Genomic DNA, 15332 nt, shown 5'->3' on the forward strand with positions numbered 1-15332 from the left:
CTAGTCCAGGTCTCCCTACAGTACACACAGACCTTTTTACCTAGATCAGGTTACTGAGAGCCTTGTCAAGCCTGATCTTGAATGTCTCCAGGGATGGGGCCTCCACCACCTCTCTGGGCATATATTCTTGAATGGGCCCTCACCCTCTTTGGCTGAGTGACTCATTTTTCTGGGCATCTTGAGTGGCAGGTTTTCTCTTTTGTGTGTGACATTTGGGCCACCTTCTAAAAGTATTATTCAGTAAACACAGGCATGCTTAAATAAAGTTGTGTAATATTTTATTACTGCCTGACATTATGCTTGACTTTGGTCCATTGGAGTGCTGAGTAATTTTGATTGGAATAAATCTTCATTTCGAGTAGCTGCTCTGTTTTGTGGGTGACTCCATGGCTTGTTTAGTTTGTCTGTGTTTTGACTAACTGCTCTATCTGTTTTGTGGGTGTCTCTGCAACAGTTATCACAAGTGATAATCACAGGTAAGATACGAAGAGATTCCTACTACTTGGAGGTGTGCAGCCTTTCTCTTTGCTTACAGCTGCTTAGATTGCTAAATCCAGTGTACAAAGAACAGGATTCATTCACAGCTCTTAAAGTTTATAACAGATGTCAATGCTTGCGGAAAAACAACTTCACAACATTGGCAGAAATCCCCCCATCGCTATAAACAAACAAACAAAAAGACCCAAACAGGAATAAAAAAAACCTGAAAAGGCAGTAAGTGCTAATGCTGAGTGTATTGCCATACTTCAGTTCTGTCTCTAAAATGATACAAAAATAATGACTAGAAGTACCTACTTGTAAAACAACTACAATGACTTAGGAATGTCCTACAACAAAACAGGTAATCAAATGTGCAGCAATGTTTTAAGACAAATTATAGATCCTTTTAGTACTATACTAACTTTAGTATGTATTAACATTACTGTGGTTTTAAAATGCCAGAGAAAGATGTCTAAAGAATACAGTTACTTGCTTGACAAAAATAATCAATTTTAAACTCCAATTGTAAAAAGCCTAATAATCAGAAAATGGTTGTGTTTCTTACATGCATACAGCTGAAAAAACAGATCACTTTGACATGTAACTTTCTACGATTTAACAAACAAACCCCACAAAATTATTTATAATAGTTTAGCATTTTAATGGTCTGGCAAAAGACAGTTTGAAAACCAAACTTCACTGTAATCCTATGCCAAAACAAGAGAATAACTTGCATGAGATACTGACTTCCCTACACACTTAATTAACCCTATGGTTAAACTGCCCTAAATTTTTAACTCCTATAGTGATCCACAGTTGAGACATAAATACGGACATCAGCAAAAACAACTGCAACCAGAACAACTCTTTTCCTCTAATAATTGGTGGGCAACTGATACAGATTGCCTGGATCAGGTTAGAAAAAAAAAGCAGACAAGGCTTCCTCAGACAACTGGACAAAACCTAGCATTCACAGGCCCTCATCCTTATGGGGGACTTTGACCACCATGATACCTGCTGGCAAGGCAACATAGCAGGACACAATCCAGGAAGGTTCTGCAGTGCATTGATGAAAACTTCCTGACACAGGTGATTGAGAAGCCAGCAAGGAGAGGTGCTTGGCTGGATCAGATACTTACAAATAAGGAGGAACTGGTTGGTGATGTAAAGGTTGTCCCCAAGAGAGCAAGGCAGAAACCAACAACAGAAGCCTGTACTTGCAGGTGCTAAGAAGGTGACAAGGGCAAGTAAACATGGAGTTACAAAATGAAAGGGTTGCTTAACCAGCCTGATAGGCTTCTATGATGAGATAAGTAGCTTGGCACATGATGGGGGAGCAATGGATGTTGTTTATCTCAACATCAGTAAGCCTTTTGACACTGTCTCCTGTAATACCCTCATAGACAAGCAGATGAAGCATGAATTACATAAGTGTACAGTGAAATGAACTGAAAACCAGCTGAATGGTTGGGCCCACATGATTTTGACCAGTGATAAAGAGTTAAAGAGTTTCTCAGCCCTGCATTAACTGATATTAACAAACATGTTTGTTAAACTAACTTGAAAATGCCTGTTGTACATTACCAACATTTGATGTTTACCCACAGGTGCTCAAACACATGGTAAGTTATTATGTGTCAGCAAACTGCCATCTAGCTCTTGACTGGTAGACAAGCTCTGACAGCTCTTGTTTTTACAATTTAAGACATCATACTAAGTCTCTAGTCAGCTCTATTCTCCACAATTACCCTTCTTACAGAAAAGTCAGTAGAAAGGAACACCTCTCTGCACATCAACTGCTTCAGAAAAAACAGCAGATTTTAAATCTCTTGATTAAAGATGATACTTTTCATTTCAGCAGACAAATACACTTTTTCTTTTGAAGATTCATGGACATTTTTTCCTAACATAACTTGGATATACAAACACTGGATTATTTCGAAAAGTATAGCTGAGCATCTTTTATTACATTTTTTTTCTCTTAAAACCAGTATGGGATCTGTCTCAAAACCAAAAAAGAATCAAGTAAGAGCCTTCAGTGTTTTCCAAGACAAAAAGGCATATTGTTTTGAACCAGGAAAAAAATTAAGAAAAAACTTACCATATGAAAATACTGTAAGAAAACATTCACTATTACAAGGAGAAAAAAAACCCGCAACTATTAATGTTTAAAGTCTTAAATTTTTGTATGGTAAAAAAAATAAATGTGCTCTGTAGCCAGGGTCTGGCGGCCGGAAGATCTCATGCTGTACAGAAAGACAGGGTCCTCCCCCCCCCCTCGGGACAGCCAATAGTGTATAGACTGTGATGTAAGCAAAACGGATGTGACGTTGCTCAAGCTATATAATGCCATGCCGCATGGCAATAAACGCCATTTTGCCATCCACCACATTGGTGTCTGTGTGCATATGGACCGAGTGACCAGGGGTTGGTCGCCGTGCCGTTCCTGAACCAGGTCGCCTTGCCTTTCTGAAGGCAACAAGTGGTGCCGAAACCCGGGAATCGAGGGATCTCGCCCCGAATCGGGAAATCGCCTGGAATCTGGTGAACGGCGGCCGGAGCGGTCAAACCAGCCCGGCGGACGCCCCGGACCAACAAGGAGGAGGACGCTCCGGGACCAACGAGGATTGAGGCACTCGTGAAGGTCGAAATGGAAACCCTTGTGAAGGTCGTATTACAAATACATAAGCAGTGGGGGACTGATTGTAAGCCCAAAGATTTTACTCTTGCTATTGCAAGACTTTTGCAAACCGGGGTCATTGACCAGCCGGTGGATATTCTCCACCCTGAGGTGTGGGACAAATGTACTAAGGCTTTAGCCAAGGAGACAATGTCTTCGGGTAGTGGAAAAAACCTGAAATCGTGGGGGAGGGTCGTGCAGGCCCTGGAGAAAGCCCTACGAGAACAGGAGACCTGGAGGGAGGCAAAGAATTGCTTAAAGGTCACCCCGAAACTGGGAGTCGGGGCGGCCACACAGACCTTGCACCCCCCAGGCGGTGACGATTCCGCCGAGCCCGGGGATCCGGGGGGAGGCGAGACAAAAACATTGGAATCCCCGCCCGCTCTGACCCCCCCCGCGCAGCCCCAGCCCCGATCGGCGGGGGGGGCGGCGCGGCCCCACGGTCTCCGGACCCCCCACGGTCTCCGGACCCCCCACGGTCTCTGGAGCCCGACCCGCTCACGGAGAGGCTTAGACGAGCCGTATCCTTTTGGCGCGGGCTGGCCGAGGAGGCCAGGGGCGCCGCGGAGATATCGGGGTCTGAGGAGCTCTGGGCCGAACCGCCGCCACGTGCGCCCCGAGATGGCGCCGAGCGCAAGAGGAGGGAGCGGGGCGAAGGCGCACGTGGCGGGGGCGGGGAGGAGGCGCCGGCATCGATGGGCGTGCACGAGCGGCAGGGGGAGGGGGCCGTGAGCAAAGGGCGGAGCCAATCAGAGCCACCCGCCTTATAGGGCAAACAGCCCGCCCCGCAGGGGGCGGGGTGAGCCAGGAGGGAGGGAACCGCCCACTCGCAGAGGAGGGGGGCGGGGCCGGAGTCCGCCCGCCCGTGACGGAAGGGGGCGGGGCCGGAGCCCGACAAAAGGGCACTGGCAACCGGAAGCGGCCAGTCAGTCGAGCTCTGACCTCGGCTCAGACACGGACTGGAGCGAGGAGTTCGCAACGGATTCAACTTCAGAGGAAGAGGAAATGGGAATAAATACAGTCAAAAGCAAATATATCCCCATCCAAAATAAAAATAAAATCCAAAATAAAAAAGGACTGCGAGGGGAAGAATTCCCTTTCACTGACTGGAAAGGAATAAAAATTGCGTGTGCTGATTTGGTCCCACCAACCACACTAGCATTCCCGGTCCGGCTAACGGAGGGGGGACAGAGGGTCTTTTCACCAATAAACCTTAAGGACATACATACAATTATTAAGGCAATTGCGGACAAAGGACTCAATTCTGCTATGGTCACCAGCCTCATAGATGGCCTTTTTGGGGGAGATGATCTGCTCCCATTTGATATAAATCAAGCCTGTAGAATGATCTTTGACGGAGCAGGGATGTTTGTGTTTAAACAAGAATGGGAGGACCACTGTACAAGGCAACTAGCCCAGGTGACTGGGGCAGACCACCCACTCTACGGCTCCACACTGCAGCGGCTGATGGGTAAAGACCCAACAATGATCACCCCCCAGGCGCAGGCCCAGGGCCTGCGGGTCCATGAAATTATGGCAACCACTCGCGCAGCCAGATAAGCCATTCGCGCAACTTCCAGAACTGTTGTCAAGCCATCGCCGTGGTCCTCGATTAAGCAAAAGGAAAGTGAGAGTTTTGCACAATTTGTGGATCGCCTCCAGGCAGCAGTTGACTCCTCAACCCTGCCCGCGGAAGCAAAAGGCCCGGTTGTCGCAGACTGTTTACGTCAGCAGTGTAACTCAGTAACCAAAGAAATCCTATGTTCACTGCCAGTGAGGTCGAGTATCGCGGACATGATTAGGCACATCGCAAGGGAAGAGCATCTAACCCCAATTCAGATGGCTGTTAATACCATGATGGCTAATGTGATGGCATGTTTTAAATGTGGTCAGGCAGGGCATATGATAGCAAACTGCCCTCGGTTGGGGGACCCACCAACAGCACTCCCCCCGCACCAAAATCGACCCAGAGGACTCTGTTGGGTTTGTGGAAAGAAGGGACATTTCGCCAGGGAATGCAGATCTAGAAACCAGGGAAACGGGAGGGGGAGAGGGCACCGGGGCCGTGCACAGCCTTCTCCCACGTGGGACATGAGGCGGCCCAACCATACCAACCGCGGATGGGGTGGAATGCATCCGAACCCGCAGCACCCTCGAGAAGCAACCAACTTTATGGCTCAACCAACAATCCAGCCAAACCTGCCCCTACCTCAGGAACAGCAAGGACCACCCTCTGGGGGCGAGACCCCAGGGTGGCCCTGGCAGTGAAATGTGATAGCCCGCCAGTGGTTTGGGGGATCTGTTCCCTTTGCAATACCTTAAATGACATCACCATTAGTGTTCCCTTTTTGATTGACACCGGAGCAGATGTTACAGTCATTCCCGAAACAAACTGGCCCCAGCACTGGAAATTGGAGAATGCCCCCATGGTGGGCGGAGTCGGAGGACTAACCCAGGCTCGAAAGAGCGCTCAATTAGTAGCGATCACTCTTCACACGGAAAAAGGACCGGAGAAAACCATAACCCTCTTCCCATATGTCATGCCTGGAGTCCCACCCCTGTTGGGAAGGGACGCTCTAGCCCTTTTGAAAGCCAGGGTGACAAATTTACTGTGAGGGCCATTGCCGCACACGCACTTCCACCAATCAGACAGATGTGGAAATCGTCCGACCCAGTGTGGGTCGAGCAGTGGCCCCTGCCAAAGCCTCGAATGGACGCTCTTCTTGAACTAGTTGACCGAGAACTACAATGAGGTCACATAGAGCCTTCCACCAGCCCATGGAACACCCCAGTTTTCGTAATCCCCAAACGTTCTGGTGAAGGGTTTCGTCTCCTTCATGACCTGCGAGAAGTAAACAAGAGGATCCAACCAATGGGTCCTGTCCAAACGTTATTACCTATGAACTCCATGATACCAGAAGGACAACCTTGTGCCGTCCTTGACATTAAGGACTGTTTCTTTTCAATACCCCTGCATGAAGAGGACAAGGAGCGGTTTGCTTTTTCTGTCGTGTTCCCAAACAGCCAACGCCCTAACCTGCGCTTCTAGTGGAAAGTGCTGCCTCAGGGAATGATCAACTCACCTACCATTTGCCAGATTGCAGTGGATCGGGCGCTGGCACCGGTTCGGTGCAGTGACCCGACAGCGACTATCATTCAGTACATGGACAATATCTTGATTGCCGCGCCGTCAGGAAGTCAGGTGGACCATCTGGTATCAGCAGTTTCGGAAACTTTAAAAACAAACGGGTTCGAAATTGCGAGCGCAAAAGTCAAAAGAGGACCATGTGTAACCTTTCTGGGAGTGGGGATCACCAGTTCTTATATAACACCCCCCCAAATTAAAATCTGTCGGGACATCAGAACACTCCACGACATGCAACAATTAGTGGGGTCCTTGCAATGGCTCCGCAATATTGTCCTGATACCCCCTGAAATCATGGCCCCCCTGCATGATCTTCTAAAAGGAAAGAATCCATGGGAACAAAAAAACTCTGACGACAGAAGCAATGAACTCCCTCGATTTCATCGAGCAACAGGTATCATCAAGCACGCTCGCCAGGTGGAACCCAGGTGTTCCACTCGACCTGTACGTACATTTCACAAAGGGAGGGGGAGTAGGGACACTGGCCCAGGGGCCACCTGAAAAAGCCCAGCCAATACAACAAGCCATAGTCGAAAGGGCAAATCAAACCCTGAACACTAAATTAGAGGTGCTGGCAAAGACAGAGGGTTTTGTCAATGTCATCCCCTCAGGAGACCAAGCACGCCTGCTAGCGACTGCTCTTTTAGCACTGAATCAATTTCCTAGGGGGGAAGAGATGAATAGCCCTACACAAAAACATTGGGCCGCTTGAGCGCTAGAAGAAGGCCCATTGGTTATAATTAGAAATGAGCTAGGGGAATGGGAACAAGGGTGGAGGCTAGTCCTTACAGGGCGAGGGTATGCTGCAGTCAAAAAAGATGGGAAAGTCAAGTGGTGTCCGCTTAAGTCTATTAAGCCTGACCTAAACTAATGAAAACTGTAAGTTTTTATCCACAGAACTGGATCACCAGACGTCCTTGTAACCTGCACACCCCGGCAACAAGAGGCACAACAAGATTGGTTTGCATCATGGTTCAACCATTCACCATGGCTGAACACCTTGATATCTACCTTGATGGGACCGATCACAATGATCATGATAGCATTAATCTTTGGACGCTGCATACTGAACAGACTCGTGTCATTTGTCAGGAGCCAGTTAGATACAGTTAACATCATGTTGGTAGAGCATCAACAATTGCTCTAGGAATATTTTTATACCCTGTTACCCCCAAACTACCTCCTGTTCAACATGCCTTGTATTTTTCTATTCAAGTTTATAGTATATATTTTTGAGATCGTTGTACGTTTAAATTTTTTAAGATTGTTATAAAGTTTAAGATAAGAACAGGATGTTTTATATCTAGGATTTTTAGACATGTATTTTTTTAGGACTGTTATATTTAGCCAATTTAATTATGCATAGGGAGGGGGGAAATGTAGCCAGGGTCTGGCGGCTGGAAGATCTCGTGCTGTACGGAAAGACAGGGTCCTCCCCCCCCCCCTCGGGACAGCCAATAGTGTATAGACTGTGATGTAAGCAAAACGGATGTGACGTTGCTCAAGCTATATAATGCCGTGCCGCATGGCAATAAACGCCATTTTGCCATCCACCACATTGGTGTCTGTGTGCATATGGACCGAGCGACCAGGGGTTGGTCGCCGTGCCGTTCCTGAACCAGGTCGCCTTGCCTTTCCGAAGGCAACAGTGCTCTCTTTCACATGAAAAATTGTTAAAAGTTAATGGCAGAGTATCTGTAAATTATGCAAAGTAGTAGGCTATTTGATTGGGTGATTTATTCCATGGTGAAGTCTAAAAAAAACAGATCAGAATTAAGTCTGCTACTTTTTATTATACACATATATTGATATAGCATACATATATTGATATAATCAGACATATATATACCAATATATATTGATAAATTGAAAATTCATATTTTTACCATATAAGAAAAACAACTTTTTAACAGATAATTACTAGAGAACTTATGCTGGCTGTTGATTTGGTAATTCATGGAACTTCAAAACTTAGGCTTCCTTCTCCTTGACTCAAGTTTTATAATCACAAATTGGATGAAACATTTTAATTGTACAGTTTTCCTGAACATAAGTAATTTGATTTTGCAGTACAGTGGCTTAAGCTACTTGATGTTTTGGTACCTTAGTTCAAAACATCCTCTTGATAACAAACCATTGAAATAGGGTTGGCTGGTTGTTCTTCTGCATGTGGATTAATCTCTCAAGAAGGATACACATATGAAAAAAAAACCTGTCTGCACACAGATCACAAATTTCCATTCAAAGACTGGGATCAGCAGCAACTAAACTAGCAAACAACTGGGATCTCCATGCTTGGACGAGTGTGTCACATGTATGACATTAAAGAGACAGTTATTCACAGAAAAGTTAGTATGACAAAATTTTCTGCAGAATTGCACATTAATTCTGAGTAATATCTATTTTGGGAACAGATAACAGCAAAGTCATTCCAGGAGAAGTTACTCTGAGCTCCCTAGAAAAAGTTTCACACAAGCCAAGCTTCCTGAGGAACAAACATCCCAGGAGCCAATATAAACAGTTTTGGCTCTCAGAGAGCCAAAAGTCCAGTTATTCTTAAGCCTCACTGAGCCTGTGCACATTTTCAGAATGTACCCCACATTCCAATACTTTCAGACAAAAAACAAAACAAAACAAAACTTCTAAAGCAGCATTAAAATATGAAACAAGAGCAGGTATCATTAAAATTTAGAGGGGGTTTTGCATCAGATATTGCAATTACTTCCAAAATTAATTAAATTCAGAAGTTAGAAGAACAGTACACTCAAATTATATGAAAAAACTGAGAGATTTGGACTGAAATTCTAAGTCACACAGCAGGATCTCTAGCCCTGTAAAAAAGATCTCAAACTTGAAATAATTCCTTTCTAGTTTCTTCAGGAGAGACGATTATTTTGATAACTGATCTTTTCACTTGTGAAGATTCATTATACTTTTGAGAGAAACAGAATTATCACTTCTGAAAGTGTTCCTTCCTATCTTGAGCTGAGGTCCCAATTTGGCCACTTTCAAAGTAGTTTTTTTTCTTTTCTTGCAGGAGAAAAAAAATGGTGGCACCTTTACCATAACATGTTTCTTATAACAAAAACTGCCAAAGCTTATCACCTACAGTAGGAAGAAAGAAAACTCCCAAAAGTAATGTGCTCTAGCAGATCCTGCTTTGGCGAGGGAGTCGGACTAGATGATGTCTAGAGGTCCCTTCCAACTCTTGACAATTCTGTGAAAAGAAGCAATCAATAGAAACATCACTGCTATGCTTCTCCTAATTAGAAAGAGGCAGGGAAATTGTGCAAAACATCTTACTAACTCTCAACTGTCACAATTTACATCATGCTGCCATTCAGACGGACCTTGACAGGCTGCAGAAATGGGCAGACAGGAGCCTCATGAAATTCAATCAAAGGAAATGCAAAGGCCTACACCTGTGGAAGCATAACCCCAGGCAGGAGGACACACTGGAAAGGAGCTCGGCAGAAGCACCTGGAGTCGTGGTGGGCAAAAAGTTGAACACAAACCAGCAATGTGACCTTGGGCCAATAACCTCCTGAGCTCCACTGGCAAAAGCACTGCCAGCAGGTCAAGAAAAGTGATCCTTCCCCTCCACTCTGCACTGGTGGAATGCCCCTGGAGTGCTGGGTTCAATTCTAGGCTGCCCAGTACAAGAGAAGCAAGGACACACTCCAGCAGGTCTAGTGAGAAGTCTCAAAGGTGATCAAGGGATTGCAGCTGAGACTTTTCAGCCTGCAGAAGAGAAGGCTACAGATACAGTCATCTTATTAATGCATATAAATATCTAATGGGAGGAAATCAAATTGGTGGAGTAAGACCGTTCTCAGTGGTGCTCACTGAAAGGAGAAGATGCAACACTCACAAACTACAACACAGACAATTCCATTTAAGTAAAAGAAATTCTAGTTTACAGTGGGTGTTATCAAACACTGGAAAACGTTTTCCAGGGAGGCTATGGAGCCTTCATCTTTGGAGAAGCTCAAAACCTAACTGGACACAGTCCCAAGCAACCTGCTCTAGCTGAGCAGATGGGTTGGATCAGACATTCTCCAGGGACACCTTCCAACTTCAAGTATCCTGTGATTCTGTGAAAAGTTTAGCTGATTTTCTGAAATGGTCCTGCCCTTTACAAGTGTTATAAACCTTTAACACTTTCCAGTATTCTCTATTTTGAACTTTCTAAATATGGTGTTTTGTAACCTGGTCTCAAAATCTATGTTTACAATTCGTATTCTAAAACAAGCACTACGAAGAGATAGTCTCAGCAGAACTGGTGTGAGATCATGGCGTGACCAATGCCAGGACTTTAGGAAGGTATCTGGATATATACTACTTGTGATGACAAACTACCACTCTTAATGCTTCTCACAAAGAAGACTCAAGAGGTCCTTCAAGCGCTTATTATTTCTACCCCTTTATACATTAGTTTAATTTTGCACGAAGTTTTAAACAGATGTAAAAACCTGTCTCCATTACTGCTTGTTGAAAGCTTCTATTTGATATTGAGTAAATTTTGCAAACCTTACAGTATTACAATGCATTTGAATACCAAATTTCAATCTTTCTGATATCTGCCAACACTTAAAAACATACACCAGCTTCACAGTAAAACTATTCATCCTCATTTGCTAGTTTACTTATACCCTCCTCTGACACCAGTATTCTCAATTATCATTTTACTTATTCCCAGATCAAACAATTTTCCAGGAGTTCCTGAATGCTTTCTATAAAGTAAAATGGAGATTTGGCATAATAAAAGCAGATACCATCACTAAAAATATCTTTATACCAAAACTTCTAAAAGAATCTGTGACATTAAGTTATCTACATTCTTTTAATCTTCAAAATCTACATTTAAAATTTGACTCCGAATTTACATTTCTACTAGATGCTTTTTGAGGTCAGAGATTAAACTTTGAGTATTCTGCATCCCATTCTTTCTGCTGCTCCATATTCTCAACTCTTTGAGAGTAACATTTTGCTAAGTAACGTTATATTGTTCATACTCAGATTAAACTGAACTCAGACTTCACTAAGCAACTTCACAGAAGCTGAAGGCTCCTCCTAAAAGTGCTTGAGATAAAACACTAAAGAATCTCTGTCCTTCAAATTATAAGCAGTAATACTATCAAAATATTTTAAAACAACAGTGAACATCAATTACATGAATGCAGAACATTAAAAGTAACTTTGAAGAATTTTTTATGAAAGATATGTTCCAGAAGCAGCCAACAAAGGGAAAAAACAGAGTTAACCTTTTGTAAGGCTGAGATCATGTTAGTTTACTAGTAACAACTTCCAACTCTTCTTCAAAATGAACAGAACATAGTTTACACTCTGGAAACAATATTTAAAAAAATGTATCCATCTAAACGAGAAAAAACACACTCAAGTCTTTCTGCTTACTTGCCATTATCAAGCTGCTGCTGATAATGGCAGCAGGAAGAAGGGAAAAGAAAAGGAACACTGTATTCTGTTAACTGACAGCTCAACAAAGAAATAAAGCAACATGCTGGCAATGTAGAATGCCATTTAAATAATGCTTATGCATAAATACTGTACACTGGAGATAAAAAGACAAGGTATCCATGAACACATTTACATATAAGAAAAATACTGCTAAAAAGATGTTCACCTAACAGATACTCTATGCTTTGAAATAGAAATGTAAATAAAATAAATTAAGTTTTACTGTTTTCTGCTATAGATTTTTTTCCTATTTTAAAGCAGGATAACCATGTAACACAGGCTGAAATCAACAAAATTAAGCAACATTTATGTAAAAATTCACCATTATGTAGGCACTATTATTACAACCTGCAGCACTTGTAACTGTCACAGTTTGACACTATTTGGTATATTTTCAGTTAAAACACCTTAAGACTGATTTTCAAAATAAAATGCCACTTCTAAACACAGGGTTTTTAAAAAGCAAAACAATGTGAAAACAGTTAAGCTATAGTGAATAACATGACTTATTTCACAACTTACTTAGGAGCTGAAGGACCTCTTGGCCATGTTCCATCCTCATTCTTCTGTTCTATCACCAGTACCTACCACAAAAAGTGTAATAAGAGAACAGGAATAAAAATTTCAGTAGATTGCCTTCTGTTCCAAAATTTTCAATGGAGTTGCTGACATGTGAGACAGAAAAGACTTATGTTTAAGCTCCTGTTCCCTAAGGTTCAAGAATATTCCAGTCAATTACACTGCACCTTCCTCTTGCTCTATTAACTTTTTTTCTCCCCACAACTGAATTTGTGCAGGTTTTGGCAAGCCACTTAGTATTTCTATGTCTCAACAATCCATGGATAAAATGGCAAGACCTTAACACTCAAAGAGGTCAGTGAATGTTCTGCAATGTCTAAACAGCATATATGAGTCTACAGAAATCAGGGCTGTCTATACAACAGTCCTGTTAAGGAAGGGATTCTCCTGAAGGAATTTTGCCTCTCACAAAACATAGGCTGGTAGGGGAAAAAAACCAAAACAACAACAAAAAACCCAAACCATTTTGTGCCTTGATATCCTTAAAATCGTACTTACGAGATTACTCCTGTGGATTTTTGCAAATGCATTAATCTAAATATTAATCTTTCAATGGGACAATTGACTAATAAAATTAATTTTATTCAAGTTGGTTTAGGTACAAAAAGGAGTGCAGAACACTCAGTCCTAAACACAGGCATCAAGTGCCATTTGAAACGCCTTTGGGTATTTGAGGTATCTGCCCCATGCTGGCAGATATGACACAGGACCTACAAAAAGCTCATGCCTTTCTCAACTGACAGCTGGGACAGCCTAGATGATCTGAAATGGTGACCAGATTCCAATATTTAAAATGAATCTAACACTTAATTTCCAACGCAACTAATTCTGCTTTATTGAAAACTGATGTTTCAGGATGCTAATTAACTGCCATGCTATGCCTATATGTGTCTACACAGCAACATACATTCACATATGTACTTATGCTCAAAAACTTATGTGTAAGTCATGCTGCCACTTGAAGATGTGATCACATTTTCCATGTGTATACTCTTAACATGACATGGAAAACAAGCTTTCTATCATGACCTGCTTTCTGTCTGGAAAAGAGTAGTCTGCTGTCTTTGATCATAAATGCTGTAAGACAGATTCTGCCATATTTCCTTCCATTGGCTCAAAGAGGCTATTAAATAAAAGAAAGATTTAGACTTAAAAGCTCAATGGAACCCCTAGAGGTACACTTCAGAATCCAACAGATAAATTAAAAACATTACCTTATTCAATCACACACAATTTAGAATTACACATTTAAAAATTACTGTTAGTTTAGACAGACTGTAACAGTTAGAATAACTGTTATCAGATTAGGAGGCTCCACAAGAAAAATAATAACCTTGTGTGTCAGCAAGTGCAACTGACCAAACACACATAGTCTACCCCTACATTTAGCATTTTCAAAAACCATCGCTAAACCCAGTTTTAAAAAATATTTGTTTTGCTGAAAGTACAGATGTCACCTAGAGATCTTTTTATGGCTGTATTAGAGCATGCTTGCTCCACAGTTAATGTTTCACTGGGATAGAGGCAAGTTGCAAGTTACATCTTTAATAAACGTCTTTTATGGGAGATGGGGGCTCTCCCAACAGTTGTTAAAATTACCTATTTAAACCCCTATGTGAGGGTTAAGTGTGTGCAGCATGAAGCTAAAGGGCACAACAGTACAAGCTGTTATTTTGGTTCATTGATCACTTACCTTCCATGCCATAAAATAAAACTGATACACAGCATAAATACTTCTTTTAAGTAGGTTAGAGTCAAGTATTTCAAGGCAAAAAGAAATACTTTATTATAATCTCTCCTACAATTCCTGCCATCAAATTTCATCCATTCGTATTCATAACAGTGTGAACTACAGCTGCTGAAAAAACATACAATTCTATTTGAAGACTAGCACATCAATGTAATAATCTGAAAAATTATTATAAAGATGAAATTGTTTTATCAGTTCAAACTTGAGCAGCTTTAACATCCAATATTTTTCTTCATATTCATCTGAAAAGGTAAACAATGTATCTTTTAAGAAATCCGCCCATAGAATGATTTTAAAGTGATGATACAGACTCATGCTAAAGTAGGTTTTCAAGCTCTTTTGTCTCTACAGATCCAACAAGAGATACATTCATTTTTTTATTTCTTTCTGAAATCTGGACAGCAGAATTTGAGTAGAAGACATTATTCTTTTAACACACAACTTTCTTCACATTTGGGATTTCATTATGCAAACCTATGCCAGAGCCTAGACATAGTTTTTTATTTCAACTTTTATCAAATTCAAGTCAAGGTTGTTATGTTAATTTACTTTTCATTCACCAGTAGAGTTAAACTCATCTTTAATAATGAAATTACACTCAAAACCTACTTTTTATTTTGATGAATTTGTTTATAAAGTTCTCTGTTCCTAACACAATCTCTTAGAAGGCAATTTTCTTTTTAAAAAAAGGAAAATGCTTTGGGTACAGCTACATTTTCACGAGCAAAAAAATAAAAGCATTAAAAAAAAGAGAAATAATATTACACTGTACCTGTCCTTGGTATAAACCAGCATCCTGTATCGTACTGTCTGGTTTATTCAAAGGTTCAAAAGTATTACTCATGTATTTGTTCCACAATCTGGTCTCTTTTTCACCTGGAATATTGAAGATTTTTCTTATCTCTTTTTCAATTGTATCTGTTTTGAAGGGGAGAGAAGAAAAGTTTAGCATTTCACTACACAGCCAATAAAAAGTCAAATAAAACATCAGAATCACCTACTCTTATATTAAAAATATTAATGAAACTGTAGAACAGCCACGCAACCACACTGTGTTGTATTATAAGCAGGAAATTCCTAGTTTGCCTCCCTTTAACATGGAAACAGTCAGAGGGCTATTTTATTTGCTCCTGAATCTCTTAGCAAAGCAGATCAAATACAGACTAGTTGATAAATAACAGATGACAGGAGGCACCTAGGTACTCATCTACTAACTTCTC

The 15332-nt window shown here is 41.8% G+C and overlaps 1 protein-coding gene across 4 annotated transcripts in view; it reads right to left on the reverse strand.

Moving 5' to 3' along the window:
- USP15 (ubiquitin specific peptidase 15) overlaps positions 1-15332 on the reverse strand; it is a 72927-nt gene that overhangs the window by 31957 nt on the left and 25638 nt on the right. For 3 of the 4 annotated variants that reach the window (XM_051628347.1, XM_051628338.1, XM_051628356.1), the window contains 2 exons: positions 14885-15030; positions 12306-12367 (listed from right to left, as the gene is read on the reverse strand). In XM_051628347.1, coding sequence (XP_051484307.1) covers positions 12306-12367; positions 14885-15030 — 208 coding nt within the window. Of the gene's footprint in view, positions 1-8078; positions 9523-12305; positions 12368-14884; positions 15031-15332 lie in introns of those variants that run through there. The other variant, XM_051628362.1, reaches the window with a different exon arrangement.

This window comes from Apus apus, chromosome 1 (assembly GCF_020740795.1).
Source record: "Apus apus isolate bApuApu2 chromosome 1, bApuApu2.pri.cur, whole genome shotgun sequence".
In the NCBI taxonomy this organism is placed as follows: domain Eukaryota; kingdom Metazoa; phylum Chordata; class Aves; order Apodiformes; family Apodidae; genus Apus; species Apus apus.